Source organism: Carcharhinus amblyrhynchos, chromosome 23 (genome assembly GCF_965287045.1).
Source record: "Carcharhinus amblyrhynchos chromosome 23, sCarAmb.v2.hapA, whole genome shotgun sequence".
NCBI classification, from domain to species: Eukaryota; Metazoa; Chordata; class Chondrichthyes; order Carcharhiniformes; family Carcharhinidae; genus Carcharhinus; species Carcharhinus amblyrhynchos.
In genome coordinates, this window is record NC_137346.1 from 39,613,303 (window position 1) to 39,638,878 (window position 25,576).

Genomic DNA, 25,576 nt, shown 5'->3' on the forward strand with positions numbered 1-25,576 from the left:
TAAAAAATTAGCAATTTAAAGGCAGTGATCTAACCTAGGGGTCAGTCATAAGTCTACTCAACAAATATATTGATCCGGTTCATGTCTTGTAAATTGCTTATTCTTATGTTAGCCCACCTTTATGAGAAAAACTAAAGAATTATGATACAGTACACACAGGTCCCAGTGCATTTTCTCTACACTACAACAAATATCGCAGTCCATGAGCAGTAGTACTACACAACAAATTTTAGAAATGTTAACGATATGGAAACAAAAAGGCCAACAAAACATTTATTTCAAGTGTTCCATTACCACAGAACATTCTGTATTCCATAGTTAAACAAGTACTTTTGAAGAATATTCACTGTTGCAGGGGAAAAAAAAAATCAGCCAATTTGTATACAGCAAGACAAACATAACAATAGTTATGGGACAGATAACTATTTTGGTGGGTGCTAATTTAGTGGTAAAACATTGGCCAAGATACAAAGAACTCTCCTTTTCTGGCTGAATCATGACATGGCAACTTTTACATCCAAGTGAAAGCCTGTTAAATATCTCATTCGTAAGGCAATACCTTGGACAATGCAACACCCTCTCAGTATTGCACAGGGAGCACCAGCCTATCTAAAAATAGGATGATTGACAGATGATGACAGTGATCTGAGGAGGAAAGGTTGGATAGGTTGAGCTGGTATCTACTGGAGTTTCGAAGAAGAACGAGTGGTGATCTTATTGAAATGTACATGGTCCTGATGGGACTTGACAGAGTGAATGCCGAAAGGATGTTTTCCTTCATAGACAAGATCAGAACCAGGGCAGAGTTTAAAAATAAAGGGCTTCTCATTTAAGAGAAGGTAAGCAGAAATATTTTGAGGGTTACAAGTCTGTGGAGCTCCCTTCTACAGTGGACAGCAAAGGCAGTGTCACTGAATATTTGTAAAGGCAGAGGTAGATTGAGTCTGTTAGTAAAGAATCTAAGGATAGGGAAGGGTAGTCATGATGTGGAGATGCCAGCGTTGGACTGGGGTAAACACAGTAAGAAGTCTCACAACACTAGGTTAAAGTCAACAGGTTTATTTGGTAGTAAACGCCACTAGCTTTCAGAACATTTACCACCAAATAAACCTGTTGGACTTGAATCTGGTGTTGAGAGACTTCTTACTATGGAGGGGTAGGCAGGAAAGCGATGTAGAATCCAAACACGATTGTACTGAATGGCAGGGCAGACTTGGGTGCGGGATGGCCTACTCCTATTTCAGATGTCTGTTAACTCGCTTCATAAATTCTTGCTACAAAATGTATTTAAATACTTTTCTAAGAGAATGTGTTTTTCCAAAACTACAAAAATGAGTCGAGTCATAGAACTAGATTTTCAACATAGGATTTTCAGATGATCAATAATTAGCATAGTATTAATTTGATATTTATGCCTTACTAAATTTCCTTTAAAAATGCAAGTCAATCACCTTCAAAGGATTTAAAATACTACCTTGCTTCCTTTGCTATTCTCAAAACAAAAGAATCTCTAAAAATTAGATACCTATCGTAATGATACTGTGCCCATGTATTCAGCTTTGGTTTAATGGTGCCAATTTGTCTGCAGCAGACCACTCACATGCTGAGAACCCAGGAGAATAATTGGTTTTAGACAAGAGGTATTTTTTGTTTACGTGTGACTTTTCCCTTGGGGTTTGAATAGAGTTTTGGTTAGGTTGATTGGCAACAGAGAGTCACATTCTAATGGGAGGGGTTGGGCTTGCAGGGAAGCAAAAGGTGTCTGTGTCTCTCCCAAGCATTCAAAAGCTCTAAGACTGAATACAAGTAAAAACATGTCAGAACATAGAACATAGAACAATACAGCGCAGAACAGGCCCTTCGGCCCACGATGTTGCGCCGACCGGTTAAAAAAACAACGACCCTCTAACCTAAACCAAACCCTTACCATCCATAAACCTATCCACGGATCTCTTAAACGCCCCCAAACTAGGCGCATTTACAACTGCAGCAGGCAGGGCATTCCAATCCCTCACCACCCTCTGGGTAAAGAACCTACCCCTGACATCCATCCTATAACTACCACCCTTTAATTTAAAGCCATGCCCCCTCGCGCTAGCTTTCTCCATCCGAGGAAAAAGGCTATCACTGTCCACCCTATCTAAACCTCTACTCATCTTATATGTTTCAATGAGGTCCCCTCGCAGCCGCCTTCTTTGTAACGAAAACAACCTCAAATCCCTCAGTCTCTCCTCATAGGACCTCCCCTCCATACCAGGCAACATCCTGGTAAACCTCCTCTGCACCCTCTCCAAAGCCTCCACATCCTTCCTATAATGTGGGGACCAGAACTGCACACAATACTCCAAGTGCGGCCGCACCAGAGTTTTGTACAGTTGCAACGTGACGCTGCGGCTCCTAAATTCAATCCCCCTACCAATAAACGCCAAGACACCGTATGCCTTCCTAACAACCCTATCTACTTGATTCCCAACTTTCAGGGAGCTATGTACACGTGCACCTAGATCCCTCTGTTCATCCACACTATTCAGAGTCCTACCGTTAGCCCTATACTCTACACATCCGTTATTCCTGCCAAAGTGAATTACCTCACACTTTTCCGCATTAAACTCCATCCTCCACCTCTCGGCCCAGCTCTGCAACTTGTCCAAGTCTCCCTGTAGACTAAGACACCCTTCCTCACTATCAACCACACCTCCGACTTTGGTGTCATCAGCAAATTTACTAATCCACCCAGCTATACCCTCATCCAGATCATTTATAAAAATTACAAACAGCAGTGGCCCCAAAACAGATCCCTGAGGCACACCGCTAGTAACTGAACTCCATGTCGAATACTTACCATCAACCACCACCCTGTCTCCTATCCGCCAGCCAATTCCTAATCCAATTTCCTAAATCACCCTCAATCCCATACATCTGCAATTTCTGCAGAAGGCTTCCATGGTGAACCTTATCAAACGCCTTACTAAAGTCCATATATACCACATCAACTGCCTTACCCCCATCCACCTCTTTGGTCACTTTCTCAAAAAACTCAATAAGGTTAGTAAGGCACGACCTACCCTCCACAAAACCATGCTGACTATCTCTAATCATTTCATTACTCTCCAAATAACTATAAATCCTATCCCTAATAATTTTTTCTAAAACCTTGCCCACAACAGAAGAAAGACTCGCCGGTCTATAATTCCCGGGGAAGTCTCGGTTCCCCTTCTTAAACAATGGGACAACATTCGCTAACCTCCAATCTTCTGGCACTATACCGGTGACCAACGACGACCTGAAGATCAGAGCCAGAGGCTCTGCAATCGCCTCCCTTGCCTCCCAGAGAATCCTAGGGTAAATCCCGTCCGGCCCAGGGGACTTATCTATTTTCAAACCCTCAAGAATAACTAGCACATCCTCCTTATCAACTGCAATACTGTCCAGTTTACAACCCTGTAACCCAGTGTTCTCCACAGCTACATTTATGTCCCCCTGCGTGAACACCGAAGAGAAATATTGGTTCAATGCCTCACCAATCTCTTCCGGTTCCACACATAAATTCCCACTGCTGTCTCTAACTGGCCCTAATCTTGCCCTATCCAACCCTTTGTTCTTAACATATCTATAGAACGCCTTAGGATTAAGGAGAATCCTATCAGCCTAAGTCTTCTCATGTCCTCTTTTGGCCCTTCTTAACTCTCTCTTTAACTCCCTCCTAGCCAATCTAAAGCTCTCTAGTGCACTACCTGAGCCCTCAAGTCTCATCCAGACATAAGCCTCCTTTTTCTTTTTAACCAGCGAATCAACTTTCCTAGTGCACCACGGTTCCCTAGCTCGACCAATTCCTCCTTGCCTGACAGGGACATACGTATCAAGGACTCGCAGTAGCTGCTCCTTGAAAAAACTCCACATTTCGGACGTTCCGAGACCCTGTAGTCTCCTAGTCCAACCTATGCTTCCTAATTCTCTCCTAATAGCCTCATAATTACCCTTCCCCCAGCTAAAACTACTGACCCGAGGTTCCTGCCTATCCCTTTCCATCACTAAGGTGAACGTAACCGAATTGTGGTCGCTATCACCAAAATGCACCCCAACTTCCAAGTCTAGCACCTGGTCTGGCTCATTTCCCAGCACCAAATCCAATACAGCCTCACCTCTAGTTGGCCTGTCAACATACAAGTCAAGAAACCCTCCTGCACGCTTTGTACAAAAACTGACCCCTCTAATGAGCTAGAGCTATAGCTATTCCAATCAATATTAGTAAAGTTAAAGTCCCCCATAACAATTACCCTATTACTTTCACTCCTATCCAGGATCGTCTCCGCAATCCTTTCCTCAACCTCTCTAGAACTTTTAGGAGGTCTATAAAAGACTCTCAACAGGGTGACCTCTCCTCTCCTATTTCTAACCTCAGCCCATACTACCTCAACAGACAAGTCCTCATCAAACTTCCTCTCTGACACCGTCATGTCAGCCCGTGTTGTTTGCTAATTTACTTTGAAAAGGAGTTTAAGTCTTTGGAATATTGCTTGAATTGGAACTAATAGAGCTAGATTAGCTGTTAAGAATTGTATCTGGTCATGTTTAAGTATTTCAATTGGTAAAAGTTAAATTAATTCATGTGCTTTGGCTAAAATGTACTGTTAAAAATTGTTTTTTTTAAATAAAAGCTTCATCACACCTGGGAGTAAAACACCTTATCCTCACACTAATGCCAAAATAAAGAAAAAAATAGTTGGGATCTAATCCAACTTCATAACATACCTCAGGCTCTTTGATCTTACCCCGAATACCATTCATACCATAATTTTTCAATTAGTGCCTTTTCTCTCATCTCCATCCCAAACTACCAATCCTTGATAACTTGGCAAAGTAATCAAGGCTAAAAGTAAAAGTTTGACTATCAAAGACTACCAGAAACAGGAAGTTAGCAATTTCAAAGTTTTTCACCAAGATAGAATCATAGAATGCCTACGGTGTAGAAGATAGTCATTTGGCCCATCAAGCCTGCACCACCAACAATCTCACCCAGGCACTATCCCTATAATCCCACATATTTACCCTAGTCCCCTGACACTAATCAAGACAATTTAGCATGACCAATCAACCTAACCTGCACATCTATGGACTGTAGGAGAAAACTGGGGCAGTCAGTCAGAGGAAACTCACGCAGACATGGGGAGAACGTACAAACTCCACGCAGACATGGGGAGAACGTACAAACTCCACGCAGACAGTGACCTCAGGCCAGAATTAACACCGGGTCCCTGGCGCTGTCAGGCAGCAGTGCAATCACTGTGCCACCCAAGATGGACTGAAGAGAGAATTCTTCTTTAATATGGAGCATCAATTGTGTTGGACGAGTGTGGGCACAGTAAGTAGTCTCACAACATCAGGAGCTCCACCCACCTGATGAGGGAGCAGCACTCCAAAATCTCATGATGCCAAATAAACCTGTTGGACTTGAACCTCGTGCCAGACTTCTTTCTTATAAATACAATCCTATTGTTCCAGGTAAACTATATTTAAACAGTGAGCAATGAGTCCATTCTTAGAATTCAATATCCCAACTTGTTTTCCCTGCAACACCATGTAGCCTTTACATTACTGATGAACAGTATTTAAATACATAATTCCAGCTGGAGGAAAAATCCTGTACACCAACTATCTCAATTCTTTGAGAAAACTAGTGCAGGTAGACAAACTTTGGATGGTAATACGGTGAAAGTAAATCATAGTGTTGAGATGATACTCATTAATATATTTATTCAGTTCATCAGAATTCAAAAACCAATTACTGAATCTCTGTCATGAAACAAATTGGACAGAAGTTCATTAACATGTCACTTGGATATGTTTATTGTTCCTCAGTTTAACCCCTACTTCAGAAAGGGTGGCAATGACACCTAAAAGGATCAATGATCATAAATCATTATCTGTAGTCAAATTTGTTTGTTAAGAGGAAAGACAGTAATGAATAAATCAACAGCTTTTTGCACCAACACATATACATACTGTATTTTGAAAGCACAGCCTCTGGCAACAAGCTTCAAATTGGGTTGGTGGTAACTCCCAACAGATCAGATTTCTGTAATCGCTGAATTACTACCATGCTATTTCCATTACAATATAAATGTTGAAACATTTTCTGCATCTACACCATTGTTTGGGTGGTATAGTCATCCAATGAGGTCAAGAAACCAGGTCCCCTAACAAGGAATCAGTATTTGCAGGAGTGGGGGTTATTATGCAAGTGTCTAAAAACCACTTTACAGTAAGTGTAAAGTCACATTTGGGATCATCGCATGGACTTTCCACAATATGAGCAACATATAGACAGTCAAAGTGTAATATTATTTGTGCAACAAAAATTCACTGGTATGAGCTGCTATTCAGCTTTGTCAATATTGACAATTTTAATTTTTAAAAAACCTCCAAACACTGCTGGGAGCAGGTTGGAGCTTCCAATAATACAGATCATGTGGTTTTGCTCTTTCAGGCAATCTTGCAGAGTAAAGGAAGTTCCTAAACACAAAACCAGAGAACCTATCAAATCAAAACATGTAGATCTCCCCCAGCAAAGATGTCTCACAATTCCAAGACATCCAATATTTGCTTGAATGGTTAAATAGGAAATGCAAGCAATAGAAAGAAAATTTCACTTCAACATAAGTGGGAAGGAATTTTTCAGGCACGTGTGTTTAGAAGTTTTAAATTATGCTGTGTGGCAATTCAAATAACTTGTTTCCTTTAAATTCAGCTTAATAACTCCGCAGTTAATTTGAGAAAAACTAAAAAAAAAGTAGCAGTTTATTTTGTCTTCGGGATTAATTACCATGATTTCAGCTGCTGGTAGAGGCACAACGGGGAACTCTGGGTTAGCCTTGTTGGATTTGGTGTAGAAAAGCTCAATTTAAAGATTATACATTTCAGTGGATAGCAAAGGTTTGGTTTTACAAATATTAGCTGACTGCTGGATTTTAAATGTAGTTTGGTTAAGCCATTTAATTTGTGCACATTTTCTTCAAATTCCACAAAATGTACATTACTGTAAATAGCAGTTGCAACAATCAGTTTTAGTGTGCGGTCAGGAAATGCTGAACAAGCAAGGCCAAAGCTGGAAAGTTCAACTGTGGTTCACATTAAAGTACAGCAGGCAAATAAAAATCAGTCAAACCATCTTTTGAAAACCAGCATCCTTTTCACCTAGGAATCAAATTCAAATCATTATTCCCTTCGGAACTCCAAATATTTCTAATCCGTGACTAACATTGATAGCATCAAGCTATGAAAAAGAAAGTCACAATTATTGCATTATTGTTGAAAGCTTAGCCATGCAGAAAAACATGGTTGCTTTACCAGTTGAAGAATGAGAAAATTCAGTACCTTTTTGGTTCCAACCATGACTATTTGCTCACCACAGAGATGCAACTGATTTGAACCTTTAAAGTCAGCCACAGTCCTCTTACATTGGATAAACAGGAAGTGTTTCTGGCCAAAAAGGGCAATCGTTAAAAAACTAAGAGTCAATATTAAAATCCCTAAAACTCAAATCACTAGAGCAAACATTTTAAGTGGGGCTAGGGGAACTCCATGCAAAAATACCCGTTTCCAGGTTGTCATGTTTTAAAATTGTAGGCCAGAGGCAATGAGAACAAGCCAGTAAATTCAGGTCTCAACTCCTCCCACACATTTCCCCCGCGTCTAAATTTTTTTTATTGGTTTCATACCAACACTCAACTCTTCAAACTGTACACTTCTAATAATCCATGCAACATAACTGAATTCAGTCATTATTACATAAATACCCAGCAAATATATCTCTTATGAATGAAAGGCCTCTCATTCAGAAGTACCCCAGGTCGATAAATAAAACACTTAGTCTAAAAACTTGACTTATACGAGATTTTTCAAATAAACATTAAAATGTGTTTTAAAAATGTATGAAAATGCATCTGAAAAGATTAGCATCTTGAAAGTAGAAAACACTATAATGTACTAATGACATCAGGAATAATGGTCAGGTCTTTACCTAATGTACAGCTGGAATACTGAGACTCTCTCTGCACCATAAATCAATGGCCTCGGACATGCAACTATTTCATTAAGTTTGGAAGCACAGCAGATTGTGCAGACGGGAGCAAGTGGCAAAGGGATAGACAGACTTAAGTGAATGGTAAAACTGTGACAAAAATGGAACTCAACTTCATAACTGGATTCATGACAGACAAATGGGAATAGTTAATGATTAAAAACTGAAGCGGTAAAGGAATCTGGGTGTTTAGTACACAAATTGCACTTACAGAAGGTGTCAAAAAAAAACTAATCAAAGGTTGGCTTTTATTTCAGTTTGCCTGTTTCTATGACATAAGAGGCTAAACTTGTAAATATATAATTTCTCAAAGTAACAGCCAGTATCACTTGTGGTCTCATGTTTTCAGCACATAAAAATGGGACAGGAGCCCATTTCATCAACTGTGTTTCACAGTTATCTTTGATCTGTCACATGTATGAATATACAGTGAAAAGTATTGTTTCTTGTGTGATATACAAAGCATACCATTCATAGAGAAGGAGAAAGTACAGAATGTGGTGTTACAGTCATAGCTAGGGTGTAGAGGAATATCAACTTAATGCAAGGCGTTCTCAACGCTTTGTAGTTTCTTGCAGTCTTGGACAGAGCAGGAGCCGTACCAAGCTATGACACAACCAGAAAAGATGCTTTCTATAGTGCATCTGTAGAAGTTGGAGAGAGTCGTAGAGGACATGCCAAATTTCCTTAGTCTCCTGAGAAAATAGAGGCATTGGTGGGCTTTAACTAGTGTCGGCACAGGTTGTTGTTGATCCGAGACCTAAAAACTTGAAACTCTCGACCCTTTCTACTTCATCCCAGGGCATGTCCTCCGCTACGCTTCATGAAGTCAACGACCATCTCCTTGGTTTTGTTGACAGGGAAAGATTATTATCGTTGCACCAGTTCATCAGATTCTCTTCTTCCTGTATTTAAGACGCGGGTAGATAGGTTTTTGGTAGGCAAGGGAATTAAGGGTTATGGGGAGAAAGCGAGAAAAATGGAACTGAGCCACTTCAGATCAGCCATGATCTTACTGAATGGCGGGGCAGGCTCGAGGGGCTAGATGGCCTACTCCTGCTCCTATTTCTTATGTTCTTACGTACTCCATATCGTCATTGTTTGAGATCTGATGCACCAGGGTAGTATCATCAGCAAACTTGAAAACTGTGTTGGAGGGGAATTTGGCCACACAGTCATAGGTGTATAATGAGCAGAGTAAGGGGCCATACGGGGCACCAGTGTTGAGGATGATCGTGGAGATGTTGTTGCCCATCCTTACTGTTTGTGGTTTGTGGGTTAGGATGTTCAGGATCCAGTCACAGAGGGAAGAGCCAAGCCCCAGGCCACGGAGGTTGGAGATGAGTTTTGTAGGAATAATAGTGTTGAAGGCTGAGTTGTAGTAGATAAATAAGAGTCTGACATAGGTGTCTTCGTAATCTAGTGTTCCAAGATTGAGTGCAGAAGGAGCAGCGCTCCAAAAGCTAGTGGCGTTTACCACCAAATAAATCTGTTGGACTTTAACCTGGTGTTGAGACCTCTTACTGTGTGGACCTGTTGTGGCAGTGGATCCAGGCAATTTGGGAGGCTGGAATTGATTGGTGCCACGTCTAACCTTTTGACGCACTTGTCACCGGGCAACAGTCATGAAAGCATGCTACCTAACTTTTCTTCAATACCCAGGACAATGGTCACCTTCTCGAAGCAGATAGGGATCTCATCTAATCCAATTTCTAAGCTGAGCTCTTAGATCATAATATCACGCCGATTCAACTTGAAGATTAAATCCATGGATGGCTTTTGTGAATATGTAATAATCACCATGTTGTCCGTTTTAAAAACGCAACTAATGTCACATGCCACTCAGTATTGTTGGATACAGGTGTTTTCTTTAACTGCAAAATGACAGAGAAAGGCCATTCATCCCAAAATTCTCTCATTCATTTAGGAATATTAGTCTTGTCACAGAATCACAGTTGTTATGATTCAAGGCCATTTTTTCTACCATACTATCTAGCAGTCTTTTGCACAGGTGAAAAAGAAAAAAAAAGGCAAAAAAGATAACAGTTAAGAAGAGATAAATTGAAGTGAAGGAAGCATATATGACTCGGCGTAAAGATTTCAAGTACAAAATAGATTGGAAATTGTATGTGGTGGTTAGTCACAACTCAGCCCAGCTTACTAGTTGTATTGCAAGCACCTGGACTGCCCTAAAGGTTGCGTACACTGCTCCATTTATCTTATTAACAGCTCAGCATTCCATTTGCTTCACTTGTTGCTCTACAGTATTTAGAGCTGGAATGTAACGGTCACAAGTTAATTGTTATGTAAATTTCCTTCCCCAGTGTATTTTTAGATCCAATTGAAAACCCATTCCCCACTCCTAGTCGCAAAGTACAAAGTGTCACTGTACTTCATTATGTGCTCCAGAAAACTGCTAGTACACTGATGTAGCATTACTGCAGCACAAGTTTGAACTCTGTTGCAACATACTGCTCAGTCCAGTTAAATCACACCGGACCATTCAACTGCTACACATCTATTATATCACATACATAGATCAGCCCTATTCCTTGTATTCATGCTTGAGGTATCCGATGCTCCCCAAGTAGTCCCAAAACATCCAGAGCCAACTACAAAGCAGCTTCTATTGCAGGATTATGATACAATTTGACAATTTGAATTATCCTGTTGTTATGTTATTACTGATAAGACTTGTCCTAAAATCCAAACATGACAAATCAGTTTAAGTCTATGTTTATACAACGTGTAATTAGGTTCCTTTATGGCCAAAGTGCACAGGGTGCATGAAAAGACACTGCAATAATTTAATTAGCTATTTCACTTTTGTTACAACCAACAGCACAAAATTATTTTTGAACTCCAAATAAATAATGGTATAAGTTGTGAGTGTAAATGCAGCTTCAGGCATGGCCTAGAGAAAGGAGTCTCATTCTGCAATTGGTATAGACCTCAATGCTTAATTTATTAGCTAAACAAGGCCAGTGCATTGCCAGAACTGTTTCAAGCCAATGCCAAAATTGTGCAAGTCCACCCAAAAATTACATTTACATGGGCAACTCAATCAGCCAACTTGCACACCAGTAGTGACTGGTTTCAGGAGCATCTGATAGTATGTTCCTTTGCTGAAAAAAAACATATAGACCTGGGACAAAGTGAACCACTGCACCTAAATATTTGTACTGCTACTTAGCCAATATGAGCAGAACAAACAGACAGTTTTCATTACTGGTGACAGATTTGGAGACCTCACAGTATCCCTAGTGCTACCAGGCAAAGCCAAGGTTTAAATTTAACACTCATCTTTGACAGGGCAGAACTAGCCCACAGAAATCAATGGAAATACTATGGAGTAGCAAGGTTTAAATGCTTCTTCAGAGACAGAAGAGAGTGTGGCAGCTAAACTAAGCCATGCTAGATTAGAATCAGACATCTAATTTTAATCACAGGTATGAACAAGGTGCCTAACCATGTTTTGTATACAAAATGAAACTGGCCAATAATTTTAATGAAGAAAAGAAACAACACAAAAATGTGGAAATTTAGTGAAGCTATCTGGCATGCCAATCGAGTTAACATCTCAGTCCTCAATTTTTATTGCTTGCTAGATCAGATCTATTGTTGCCATTTGCCATGTTTCCCTACTCCATTGACAAAAACCTCACTCTGTATATTGTATGCTTTGTCCTTTTCCACTGATAAATAAACTCCCACTGGCAGAAATTGTTTTTAAAACCTCCATCATTTCAAAAAGCGAAAATTTAAAAAAATTCTAGTGCTGTCCTGGCACTTAAGGACATGGAATTGATGATGGTTTGATTAAAAGCCTCAGCTCACCAAGCTAGATACATGGTTCCACAACAGAATTTGATTTAAACGGCCAATGTATAAATAAAATGAAATATGAACATTAAGGCTTAGGACAGGGGATAATGTGAAAAAGGAAGTCTAACTAGTAATTGCAACTGTGCTTGCACATCTTGTCAGAAAGCAACCAGCAGACCATTCAAAGGGGAACCTCAACACTCTTATCTTGACTATATGGACCAGTGCTGTTCAGTTATATACTTTTTAAAAAATTAGTTGGAAAAAAAATGCAGATAGCAAAAGTAGCAGAGTGTGAGTAAAGTCTGATGTAGCTATTTTACAGGACAATGCACGCTGAAATGCAGAAAGATACTAAACTAACTCTACAAAGAAACTAATATCAAAACTAAAGTCAGAATGAAAATCCAAATACTTAGCAGTAATTTAAGTGAAACCGTGGGGTAACTTGTAGTTAAAGTTCTTGCATGTATTTTCGCTTTCCAAATCTTCCCCAGGAATGCCAATGCTTGAATCCCATGTTTTTAACCCCCACCACAGTACTAAAATAGCTCTTAGCAAAATCAATGACATTCTATGTGACTGCGACAAAGGTAGCATTCCCCTCCATTTTTCTCAACCTGTCTGCAACCTCTGACAATTTCTCCACTGTCATTTAGCTTGGTGACTATGTGACTGCTCCCACCTGGCTTCATTCTTATTTAATCCTAGCCAGAGAATTGCTTGCATTGGTGTTTATTCCTCCTCCTGCAGCGTAGTCTCTGACGTTCCCCCAAGGATGTATTTTTAGCCTCAGGCTGCTTATCAACATTCAGTATTGGATAAGCAGAAAACTTCTCCAAATTAAATACTATGAAGACTGAAGTCATTACTTTCAGTCACTGCTATTGACTACATCCTGACCTCTTGTATCTGTCTAAGATGAAGCCATTCTATTCATAATCTTGATGTTTGATCCCAAGATGAGCTTCAGTCCTCAAATTCATGCCACTAATAAGACTGTCTATTTCCACCTCTTGTTCACCCATTTCAGCTCATCGACTATGAAAACCTTCATTTATGTCTGTTATTGACTGGACTTCCTCATTATTCCATAAACTTAAATTTATCCAAAACTCTGCTGCCTATGTCTTAAATTTGGAGCAAGCCCTGTTCCCTCGTCACCTGTGCTAGCTGACCTATATTGGGCACCAGTCGAGCAACACCTTAATTTTAAAATTTTCATCTTTGGTTTCAAATCCCTCATGGCCTCACCTTTCCTCATCACAAATTTCCTCCAGCCTCATAACCCTTAAGTGATACCTGTGCTCTTCTTGAGCATTAATTTTAATTGTTCCATTGTTGATGGTGGTCCTTTCAGCTGCTTAGGCCCCAAATTCTGGATTATCCTCCCTATAAGCTCTCCACTTAATTTTCCTCTTTCAAGACACTGTTTAAAAACCTCTGACCATCTGACTTAATATCACCTTACATGATTTGGTGTCATACTTAGTTTAACGATGGTAACTTGAAACACCTCAATGTTACATTGGCGGGCAGTGAGGAGCAGTGTCTGGCAATACAACGGTATATTGATAGGCTGGTATATTGAGCAGATATACAGCAAATGGAGTTTAATCCAGATAAACGTGAGGTGATGCATTTTGGCCGGAATAACGTAGGGGGGAGTTATATGATAAAGGGTAAGCCTATAAAGAGTATAGAAACGCAGCGACACCTGGGGGTGCAAATGCACAAGTCTTTGAAGGTGGCAGTACAAGTGGAGAAGGTTGTGAAGAAAGCCTATGGTATGTTAGCCTTTATAGGAACGGGTATAGAATATAAGAGCCGGAGCCTAATGTTGCAGTTGTATAGAACGTTGGTTAGGCCGCATTTAGAGTACTGCATCCAGTTCTGGTCGCCTTACTACCGGAAGGACGTGGAGACTCTGGAGAGAGTGCAGAGGAGGTTTACCAGGATGTTGCCTGATATGGAAGGACTGGGTTCTTCCCGCTCAGAAAGGACAGCAGGACTAGTGGGCACAGCCTCAAGATAAGGGTTGCAGTTTAGAACGGAGTTGAGGAGGAACTTCTTCACTCAAAGGGTGGTGAATCTCTAGAATTCTCTGCCCGTTGAAGTGGTGGAGGCTACCTTGCTAAATATATTTAAGACACGGGTAGATAGGTTTTTGGTAGGCAAGGGAATTAAGGGTTATGGGGAGAAAGCGGGAAAGTGGAACTGAGCCACTACAGATCAGCCATGATCTTATTGAATGGCGGGGCAGGCTCGAAGGGCTAGATGGCCTACTCCTGCTCCTATTTCTTATGTTCTTATGTTCTGTTCTTATGTTCTTATGAGGAAAGATTGAACAAATTGGGGCCGTTTCCCGTTGAAAGACGGCAACTGAGGGGTGATCTAATAGAGGTACATAAGATTATGAAGGGTATAGATAGAGTAAACAGAGGTAAGCTATTTCCTATGTTAGAGACACACAGTACGAGGGGCCACAGGCTTAGGGTGAGGGGGGAGAGGTATAACACAGATATTAGAGGGAGGTTTTTCACACAGAGGGTAGTGGCGGCATGGAATGCTCTGCCAAGTAAGGTGGAGGAGGCAGGCACGCTGGAGTTGTTTAAGAGTAACTTAGACAGGCACATGAGTGGGTTGGAGATGGGGGGGATTTAGGAGATTGTTTTAAATAAGGTTCATTAGCATTGGGACGTCTCTGGTAATGTAAAAGGATGTGGTATGAAAATAATGTTTTTTCTCTTAATTCATAGGTTTTAAGTCGGTCCGCCTTGTTGTCCAACGAGGGGCATACACGCGATGGGTCGTACTTGGGCTGCTCTTGAATGTTCGAGAGTAGCCTAGTGCTTCATGTCGTTAGCGTGTGCTTAAACTGGACCAGATGCTGGGCAACACGACAGCTTAGTGACTATCACTGTTTGCTGTGCAGACACATGGATTTGGGCCAGTGTCTGTGGGAGTTTGCACATTCTCCCCATGCCTGCGTGGGTTTTCTCCGGGTGCTCTGGTTTCCTCCCACACCCCAAAGATGTGCTATTAGGCTGACTGGAGGTAATAAATTGTCCCTAAAATTAGTTTCCCTCAATGTGGAATGCCATAAACAATAGATAAGGGTCATAGGCGGAGGGGGAGTACTGGTAATGTTAAAATGGCGGCGTGGGCTCGTTGGGCCAAAGGGCCTGTTTCCCGGGCTGTTTTTGTTCTTTGTACATTGCATTAACAGTGCTATCTAAAAAAGAAAGTTATTAAATATAGATTTCTTTTATTCTGACCCATTTCCAATTTTCTCCCTATATCTCACTCACCCTGCCAATTATACCTCTCCTGAAGACAGCAATTCCTTACCTACGCATGGGCCCCCAAGGGCAAAAGGTTCTCAGTTTGATGTCTTGTCCATGTGGCCATTCTTTGGTTCACCAAGGCTTACAAACACAGTATTCTACTTAGGGAGTATCATTGCCAAACTCAATCCTGTCCATACTAGGATCAGTTAAAAGTTACAGCATTCTTTTTGTCTATTTGGATCAGAGTTCTTTATGGTTAACTGGTTCAGTGGTAGCACACTCACCTTGGAAACAGAAGCTTCTGAGTTCCAATTCCAATACAGAAAGTCAAACACAAAATCTAAGCTAACATCGCATCATAACTGGAGAGGGCTGGCCTTCAGATGCAAAAAACCTACAATATTAAAAGAGCAGGGTAGTTCTTCTGGCATCCGGTCAACATTCACACTTTAACCATTTAACAAAAAAGCACAAAAATTATTTCATTGCTGTCTGTTAACTAACTAGTTGTCTCATTTCTCTTGTTACAATAGTGGCTGCTTTTCAACAGTATTTAAGCGCCTGTAAATTACTTTGGGGGGCCCTTACGGCTGCAAAAGATGCTATATTAACTCAAGTCTTTGATTTTATGCATTAAAACATGTCACCATGTTGCAGAGTCAAAGTGCAACAGCAAATCACAACTCCAAAAATTCTCTTCTAATTATAACACTTGCATACATCGGGACATGGACATAAATTTATGTTACCCTGTTGCAGCATGATGGCAATTGCTTGCACAAAAAAAGTGTTTCTTTCCAAGACAAAGGCTTAAAAAGTTAAAGGTCAGTGCACACTATAAACTAGAGATAACCAAGTTAAATGACCTGATCCTGGTTCGAAAAATTGTGGTCAGAAATTTTGGATTGCAACCCAGAAACTCCCTTTAGAAGAATACATTTTCATTCCTACTCATCAGCAGTTAAGTTGATCATAATATCAAAAGGTGCCACTACTACACACGGGCTGCCAGCTTGTTACATTTAGATTTTATTTAAACAAATATGCTCAACAGAAATTGGGACATTCTGTTTTGTTTGCTGTAGTGGTAAGACGCAGGATATGAAAGGTGCTACTCAAACGCAAGTCAATGGCAAACAACAATTTCTTACCTTCCCTTCCTATTTATAGGAAATGTATGTTTAGGCCACTGCAAAATCAGTTCCCAAGATGTGTCATCTGTTAAACTAGCCTTAAACGGAGATTGCGAACTTCAACTCGCAACGGGCCTCAGAATTTTTATACATGTGCAAATTGGGAGTAGGCTGCATGCGTGCAGATCTGCATTTTTGCATTCTTTCGTCCCGGACTTATGCAAGAAGGAAAACGGTGACTGGATGCAGGGCACTGTCAAGAAGAAAAACTCCAGGCAGGAAACAAGGAGATTCAAAAGATGAGACCCAGAGAGGGGACAGGGACAGAAAAAGTTAATGAGAGGAGCAGAGGAAAAAAGGGCTCCAAATAGCAATAGGGCTGGGTGTAGCAGATTTTAATTGAAAAAAATTCAAGGGAAACCCTGGTAGCAAACGGGACTCAGATGAAGGCCTGAACATCCAAGAAGGCAGTTGAAATTGGTGACTCAGGATGTTGGGGTAAAGGCACTCCTTTGGGGCAGTACGTTCTGCTCAGAACAGCCGAAGATCTGAAATTGTGCTTTGGTGAATTGGTACTTGAATGTATACTTGGGAATTCAGAGGAACATAATCTTGGGAGGTGAGATTGAAACCGTACAAGATGAGCCATCACTGATGCCGAAGTTGGAGTGTATTTGGAGGGCATTTCCAGGTTAGACCTCTGAAAGCGAAGACTTGAATCCTTTGCAAAAGAGGCAAAGATTCAGTGAGATTGGTTGACAGTATTATGGATGTCTAGGTGGATTGTTGAGAAATCCATGGATACTGCCTTGGTTGCATCTGCTATTTATTGTCTAGTGGGGTCTGTTCCATCACAGGTGCCTGTTAATTCACATGCATCTCATGCTTACCCTGAACGCAGAGTATAAAATAGACATTGTAAATTGTTTTCTCTTTCTCATTTTGTGAAGTCTATTTTTGTTTGTTCAACACCCATGGAATTTTGTAGCTTTCTTCAGGACCAAAAACTTTAAAATCTGAACTGTCTATTTTAAACAAAACCTTATTGGTCCTTAACCAAATCTTAGCAACAATTTGGGCAGGGGTGTGGTCTGGCAATGGATCATAAGACAGCACAACTAAAGATGAGGAAAATAAAGATAGAACCAGAACACAGTACAAAATCCACAAAATGTTTAGGAAGGATACAAATTATAAAATATATATTTTACTAGGCAGCATAATGGACATATAAACAGATACAATTCATGTTTTTCCAGAAAAGAAGTTAGTTTGAAGTGAAAGGATTGGTGATCTTTAAACTCAGAGGGAAAGTCCACAGGATTGTAATCACAACACTTCTGAACAAAGAATGCTAATGAGTTCCCAGGGGATTTTGTATTACAACATACTATCTTGAAACTTGTGTAATTTCCCCATGTAATTTTATCACTCGGGTTCCTTGCTTCAAGCAGTGTAATAGAACAACTCTTTTGTCTTTATGACATCATGAAACACGCGCAAATCTGGTCATCCGGCCAGAACCAAAATTCGCTAGTTTGACCAACAACCCAACCTAAGACAGAGCAATTCCAGTTCCAGAAAAGAGAGAATGCAACCATCTCTGACATTCAACAACATAATCTTCACCGAATCTCCTAAATGTAACATCCCAGGGATTTATCATTGGCCAGAAACTTAACTGGACCAGCTCCATAAGTACTGTGGTCGTAACAGCAGATCAGGAGTGACCTTGACAGTGCTCATGGATTTCTCAACAGCCCACCCAGATGTCAGTAACACTGAGTCAACCAAATCTCACAGAAACTCAGGTCAAACGCTGGAAATTCTGTAGTAACTCCCGACTCCCCATCAACAAGGCACAATTCAGTAGCGATACCCCACTCCCCCCTGAAAACATACAATCCCTCTTACACTGGCACACAGCAACAAAAGCTTGCAATTCACCAAGGTTCCTTCAACAGATCATCCACACACCTTTGGATTTGGAACTATACTGTCATTTATTGTCACTGAGTCAAAAATGTGAAGCTCCCTTCCTAACAGCATTATGGGTTTACCTACACCATGGACTGCAACAGTTCAAAAAAAGCCACTCAACACCAACTTCTCAAGGGCTGTTAGGGATCAAAATACTGGCCTTGTCAGAGACATTTAAATTGCATCTACTGAAATAACAAAAAATTTCAATGAAACAGGAGAAAATGGCCTCAGTGAAATTTCTATTTTGAAAGCAATAACTAAGATCTTTTAAATCAATTTCTTTACTGATTGTTAAAACCATTTATCCCCATTATGGGTGTTTCACAGTTTTGTTCATATGATAAAGCTGGGAAAACAAATCAGTGAAAAGGAATTCAAGGACAAGAGTCAGACCAAGTTCAGAGAAAAATCAGGTTTTATTTTCATAATTGAAGCTCAAAATGACGAGAAACACTAAAGATAAAATTACATGAAATCATCAATAATTATTTACACAATTCCTGGGCCTCAAAAGCAGTTCCAAAAGTAATATGATTAATTTCTACAATCACAAAATACTGCCAACCTATTTTAACTCTAAAATACATTTCTAATATGTCAGTGGCCATATGTTGACTGCTAAGAATTATACCACCATTGCATTATGAATCACAAACACTTTAAAATTCTAAATGATGTGTTAAATAGTTGATGCTAAAATGGAATTTTGCACCATGTGGTGTGAAAAGTATATTGTGATTATATGCAAAATAGCCACTGTGTTAATAACCTACTTTTAGTCATTACTCAGACTGCATAAACATAAATCCCAATAGTATCAATGTGACATGTGCGTATCTCTGGACCTGGTTACCAATGGTCTGCAAATAAATACCAAGTAAAATATTACATTTATCTAACTATTCAAAGTTGACTTCTGACTCTTTATTTGACATCCAATATGCAATCCAGAAGAAGAGCCTATACCTTTTAGGAAATGAAAATATCACTGAAAAACATAGACATAAGGCAGCCTTTCCACAACTGGGTCAAAATACCTGGATTGCATGGAGATAGCATAACTGTAGTCTGTATTCAATGTGAAAGACGTCTTTATGTCCAGTTCCCAGTAAAATTAAACTCAAAGCAGTCATTTCCACTCTGCACCAACGGTCAATTGTGTTATATAGAAACAGTGGAAATAGACATTCAGCCTTTTAAGTCTGCTCTGCCATTCGCTAAGATCACAGTTGATCTTCGACCACAGCCACACCTTCCCGATTCCCAAAAGCACTTTTGGAAAGATTGTCAGGCCCATCAGAAATTAAAAAGAACTGCCAAGAGTTTCAAAAACAATAAAGAAATCAAGACCAGAAAGATGGAATCTTTTCTGCATTATTTAAATAACTGAGGAGAATTTCCTGAGCTTCATGTTGAATGAATTTTAAAAAGATATTTGAGATCGCTGTAATAGACCGAGTTCTGGAACTATGACTACACAATGGACTCCTTCACTCTGCCAAGTACTCGGAGAAGCAGAGACAAGTATCATCCTGTAAAAAATTAAAACAAAAACCTAGGAATGACAAAGAGAAGGGCTAGAAAGTAGATTAGCAAACATGACCCTGGAAGATCAAAAAGAGGCAAATTAAAAGGGAAACATATATGCTCAAACCTTTCAAGGTTCTTAGCTATTTGAGTCTGCAAAAATCAACAAGTGACAAAACACGATGCTCCCTCAGGCAACCAAGTGCAAAACATTTCATTTACAATGGAAAAATCTCAATCTGTACTGACAATTATGAGCTTGTATCAATTAAGTATTTTACTGAAAAATAATTTTCTAGATTTCTCTGAACTATGATACAGATGTACTGGTGAATTTTATGACATATACACATTTATCACTATTTCCCACGCTTAATAGTTACGACTTTAAAAAGTTGTCAGAAATCATAAATCATTTAGTATTTGATCATCAATTAATAACATGAACTATCTCAACTATTAACATCCAGTGATACAGTTACTACCAGCCAGAAAACATGATACAAGTACACACAACCATAACTCCAACACAAAAGCTCCAAAGCAGAGCAAAACTATCCTACGAAGTCAAGTCAATATCTAGAATAAAAAAAAGTGTAGTTGTTTCAGAACTGCATCCCATCACAGCTCAGATCATTTGCAAAGCAATTAAATGTTTCAGCAATTTGTCAAAATTGAATTCTTCAGTGTTTGGCTTGTAATTACTTTCAATATCTGCTTACAAAGTCAAACATTTGGGCACTACAAAGATCCAACATTACAAACAAGCCCTTTTTAAAAAAAAGATCTTTGCTACAATATAAATTTTAACTGCCAAAACAGTGGAGTATATATAACCGATGTGAAATGACTTATTTCAAGTCTAACAACATTTTCACAGACAAGCTCATGTGTTGCAAAGGCAAGGCTCAACATGTACTTAAAGAGGAAGCAGCTAAAAAAGAAAATGATACAAAGTTTTAGTGCAACAAAGAAATTATCTGATTTCGATTCCAAGGGTGCGGAAAAGTAACAGAAATCGTTTAGAGTTAGAAGTTTTTCACTTTCACGTGTCATTGTACAATTGCTTATCACTACGTCAGTAAAATTTTGCAAATAAGTCCATAAAGCCACTTCCTCTCATTGTTGCACAAGCTTCACCAGCTTTCCATGCCCCTGACATTCTTGAATATAATGGACTGGTTTGCTTAGCAGTTTCAGAGGTGGTTAACACATAACCGGCCTCACCCATGTTTTCTTGTCTCATGTCCTATTAGCTCCTTCAACTGGGCTTCTTAATTTCCACTCCCATTGCTGGCTTCTCATTCAATTATTGTGCACTTTTCTACCACCCTATGCACATTTATAAACTACTCCCTATTTTGTTGTTGCTCTCCGTGAGCCTCCCGCTCATCATTTTTATGTCAACCCAATGCTAAGTGCTGAGACAACTCACTGCATGCTAGCAGCATTATAGAAATGCAAGTCAATGTTGGACTGCTCAACTTTAGCAATTAGACTAACTCGCTATACAACTAGTTTAGTTGGAAAAGGAGAAGCAAAAAAAGTTCCTGAAATAGTGTGTTACAAAATCCTACATGCAGCAGATGGCTCTGCAACAATGTGTTAGGACGCTGAGCCATAAACGATTCTTGGTTTGAAGACCAATTTTGCTGAATTAGCTGATCTCAGTTGGGGCAGTCGTAAGGTTGCAACTCAGGAAACCTGCTAAGAAATGCATTCATGTAGGTGTTTGGTATACACCGAATTGGGCTGGAATTCTCCAATATTGCACATATCACGACCACTATTCACCATGGGAATGGTGAATTTAGCACTCAGCCACATCTCCATTCACAGCAGCGGGACCGGAAAATCCTAGCCGTGGGCAAGATTGGGGAATTCCATCTTTGGTCTTAGCTACACTGACCAAACCCTCACATGAAGAATGCAATTTCAGTGAGGTTGTACAGAACAACATCAAAGTTTCCCAGTCATATACTGCCAACCACCGCCCCTCACCTTCCAAAGGTCAGCACCCAGGAGGGAGGATAATTGGAAAAAAAACATTAGAGCGAAAGAGAAAAAAGTGAGAGAATGACCCAGTTAGTCCTGCTCCACACTCTTTCTTATAGCCCACCGATCCTAAGTATTTATCCAATTTCTGTTTGAAAATGACCATTAAATCTACTTCTAACAACCTTCCAGGCAGTGCATTTTATATTACAATTTGCTACATTAAAAAAAGACATTTAAAAATTTTAATTAAGTATATCAACATTAGAAATAAATATTTGAAGCAATTTGATTGCCTAGCTGACACAGTATATTTTCAAACTAATTTCCCAATAATCAGCTGATATGAGAAACAACCATCCAATATAATAACCATAACAACAGATATTCTGCAGCCGTTCACAAGGCAGCAGCTACTAAACAATAGGGTGGACTATAGCAGCTGGATAACAGTATGGTAGCTTGGGCAAATAAAATGTGCTTGAGCCATACCTCAAATCCAAACCATACAAAGCAACAAAGAGATTCAGTGTTCAAAACAGTACCTTCTCGTCACAAAGACAATTTTCCCTTCTCTGCCAGGAGAATCAATTTACTTAAAAACGTTGATTTGATTTATTATTATCATCACATGTATTGGTATGCAGTGAAAAATATTGTTTCTTGTGTGCTATACAAACAAAACATATCGTACATAGGGAAGGAAAGAAGAGAGTGCAGAATGTTCTATCACAGTCATAGTTAGGGTGTAGAGAAAGATCAACTTAATGCAAGTTAAGTAATTCAAAAGTCTGATGACAGCAGGGAAGAACCTGTTCTCGAGTTGGTTGGTACACGTCCTCAGACATTTGTCTCTTTTTACCAATGGAAGGAGGTGAAAGAGAGAATGTCCGAGGTGCTTGGAGTCCTTGATCACGCTGGCTGCTTTTCTGAGACAGCAGGAAGTGTAGATAGTGTCAGTGGGTGGGAGACTGGTTTGCGTGATGAACTGGGCTTCATTGATGACCCTTTGTAGTTTCTTGTGGTCTTGTTCAGAGCGGGAGCTATACCAAGTTGTGTAACAACCAGAAAGAATACTTTCTTTGGTGCATCTGCACAAGTTGGTCAGTGTCATAGCAGACATGCCTAATTTCCTTAGTCTCCTGGGAAAGTAGAGGCGTTGGTGGGCTTTCTTAACTATAGAGGCTGCATGGGAGGGACCAGACAGGTTGTTGGTGATCTGGACACCTAAAAACTTGAAGCTCTGGATGATTTCTACTTCACCCTCGTTGATGTAGACAGGAGCATGCCCCCCTATTATGCTTCCTGAATAGGACGACTATTTCTTTGTTTCGTTGACATTGAGGGTGAGATTATTGTCGTTGCACCAGTTTCTCTCTTTCCTGTACTGTGTCTTATCATTGTTTGAGATCTGACCCACAACGGTGGTATCATTAGCAAACTTGAAAATTGAGTTGGAGGAAAATTTGGCCATACAGTCAGAGGTATTTAAGGAACATAGTAAGGGGCTGAGGACAGAGTCTTGCAGAGCACCAGTATTAAAGGATGATCATGGAGGAGGTAAACAAGCTTTCAAAAAAAGTACATGCCCTGAAAATGATTAACTTGCTATCTGAAGAAGTCCATACTGAATAATTAGCTGATCACAATCTTTGTTTCACAACATGGAAGCATTTAATAACTTTATTAATGCGCCCACTTGTGACTGACATTAAGAAATTGTCAATGAGTAGCTAATTGTATTAAACATGATAACAATGTTCCAGACCTACATTACACAATCACAACTACAAGTACCAAAAAGTGGTGTACAGCTTATTTTGTATTTATCATTTTGCTTGCACTAATACTGTACTTGTCCCACATATCAAATTCAGTACAACCATTACTGCTGTCCTAGTTTTACTTTCATTCTGCAGTGCCATTTACATTCCAAGATAAAGTAAGAGACCTTGGGAGGACTTGATACAGAGACCCTCACTTCATCATTTGAAGATTAAACCAAGGACATTTACAACCTGTCCCAGGTTCTGAAAATAAGCACAGATGGCTACCCAGATCCAATGCTCAAGGCAACAATTTATACAAGGGACAAAGCAAACAATTCTAAATTTCAATTTGGACCCAAGGAACTTACAATTATAGCGGTTAGGTTTGTAGAATCTTTACATTCAAAGAAATAATAATGCATCACATCCTCAGAAAATAAATCTTGTTATATACACATGACTATCTACCATCCATACTGTTTGGAAAACAAGTCACCACAACAAAACTTTGACATGCACCCCCTAACATTTATGTTTATTCACTCAAGATAATTATTAGTTTGCAAAAAGTAAATCTCAACAGTATGTACCCATCTTTCAGTAAAGTTGGAACATATACAACCCCTGGAACCGTCAGTCTCCAAGCTGTTGCTTTCCAGAACAATGGACTTTTGGTAAAACATTAGCTCATTAAGCCCAAAGGTTAGGTTCACAATCCCCAAATTGATTTTTTATCCGCCAGTGTCAGGATAATAACCATTTTAATGCCTTTTCTTCATAAAACAAAATCACTTTAATAATCTATTTAAAAAATATAACTCAAGCAGGCATATTAAAAACTGCAGTGTGCACGATCCATTTTCAATTAATAATGCCTCAAAGACATTTAAAAAGGCTGAAATTTATGTTTAATATTAGACTATATGTTGGCTGTACAACAAAATTAGAACTAGTTATTCGTGGTTAATTTGTAACTAAAATGTACTTTCCCAATCAAATTGGTTTGCTGTGTAAATATTTAGGCGTTTGGTTCACTACATTGAATAATGTACTGGATGAAGTACGTGGGAACCCATTCTGTGTTGTTTTTTTAAAAATAATACCACAGCCACGAGCAAACAAACTATCAGTACGTACAGATGATGCATAGCAAGGAGATACTCTGCTATCTAGGGGCAGATATGTTAAGATTTATGACTAATTAAAGCAAATTCCTAAAAGGCTGGTTTGAAATAATTAGGTCACTTCCTTTCTCAAAAGAAGAATCTGACACCTTGAGCTGCGAAGTATCCCACTTCCCTGAAGCTTTTTGATGTCTGTGGAAAGGGCACCATTATTTTCCAGTGCTGTGTGTTTTCTAAGGGTGGGATGAAAAGGCCTTGCCCAGCAGCAACAGCAGACACTCTGACTGAGACTTTCTCCCCACATCACCACACAACACACGCAGGCACATTAAGCCTTTAAGGAAAGTAGTAAAATGATTCTCGAAGGCTGACCTGAGAGGTGTCATAGTCTTCATCATCAGGACTCAGTGCCATGACCTTTCACAATTCATGCTGCCCAGCCAAAGAAATCCAGTCATGGCTCTAGTAAGCACACTCTCACAAAATACACTTCAACATTCACTGAGGAGCTTCCTCCATCTACTGCTGCTCAACCTAACTTCACAATCAAGTGCCTCGCCATCTGCCTGATTGACAGCCGGGCCGCTCCAATCGCTGCGCGGGGCTCCGGGGGCCGCCCGCCCACCCCGCTGGCCTTCGCCAATCGGGGCGGGAGTGGGGCGGGACCTCCCAGCTCGCAGCTGGCGGCGGGGCGGGTGCGTGCGTGTGTCAATCAATGCGCGCGGGCGGTGCGTTAGCGATTCAAAAGTGAGCACGCGCGGAGGGGCGGCTCGCTCTCGGGGTAGCAGCGCACGCGGTGACGGGCAGCGTCTCCTCCCCGCCCCCGCGGACAAACGGTCACTGCGCGTGG

At 40.1% G+C, this 25,576-nt stretch overlaps 1 protein-coding gene across 3 annotated transcripts in view; it reads right to left on the reverse strand.

Annotated features, from left to right (window-relative positions):
* LOC145357530 (lysine-specific demethylase 2B-like) overlaps positions 1–25,259 on the reverse strand; it is a 182,631-nt gene extending 157,372 nt beyond the window's left edge. For all 3 annotated transcript variants that reach the window (XM_080210962.1, XM_080210963.1, XM_080210961.1), the window contains exon 1: positions 25,099–25,259. In XM_080210962.1, the coding sequence (XP_080067088.1) occupies positions 25,099–25,140 (42 nt within the window). In that variant the 5' untranslated portion in view covers positions 25,141–25,259. The remainder of the gene's footprint in view (positions 1–25,098) is intronic.
* Positions 25,260–25,576: the final 317 nt, after the last annotated feature.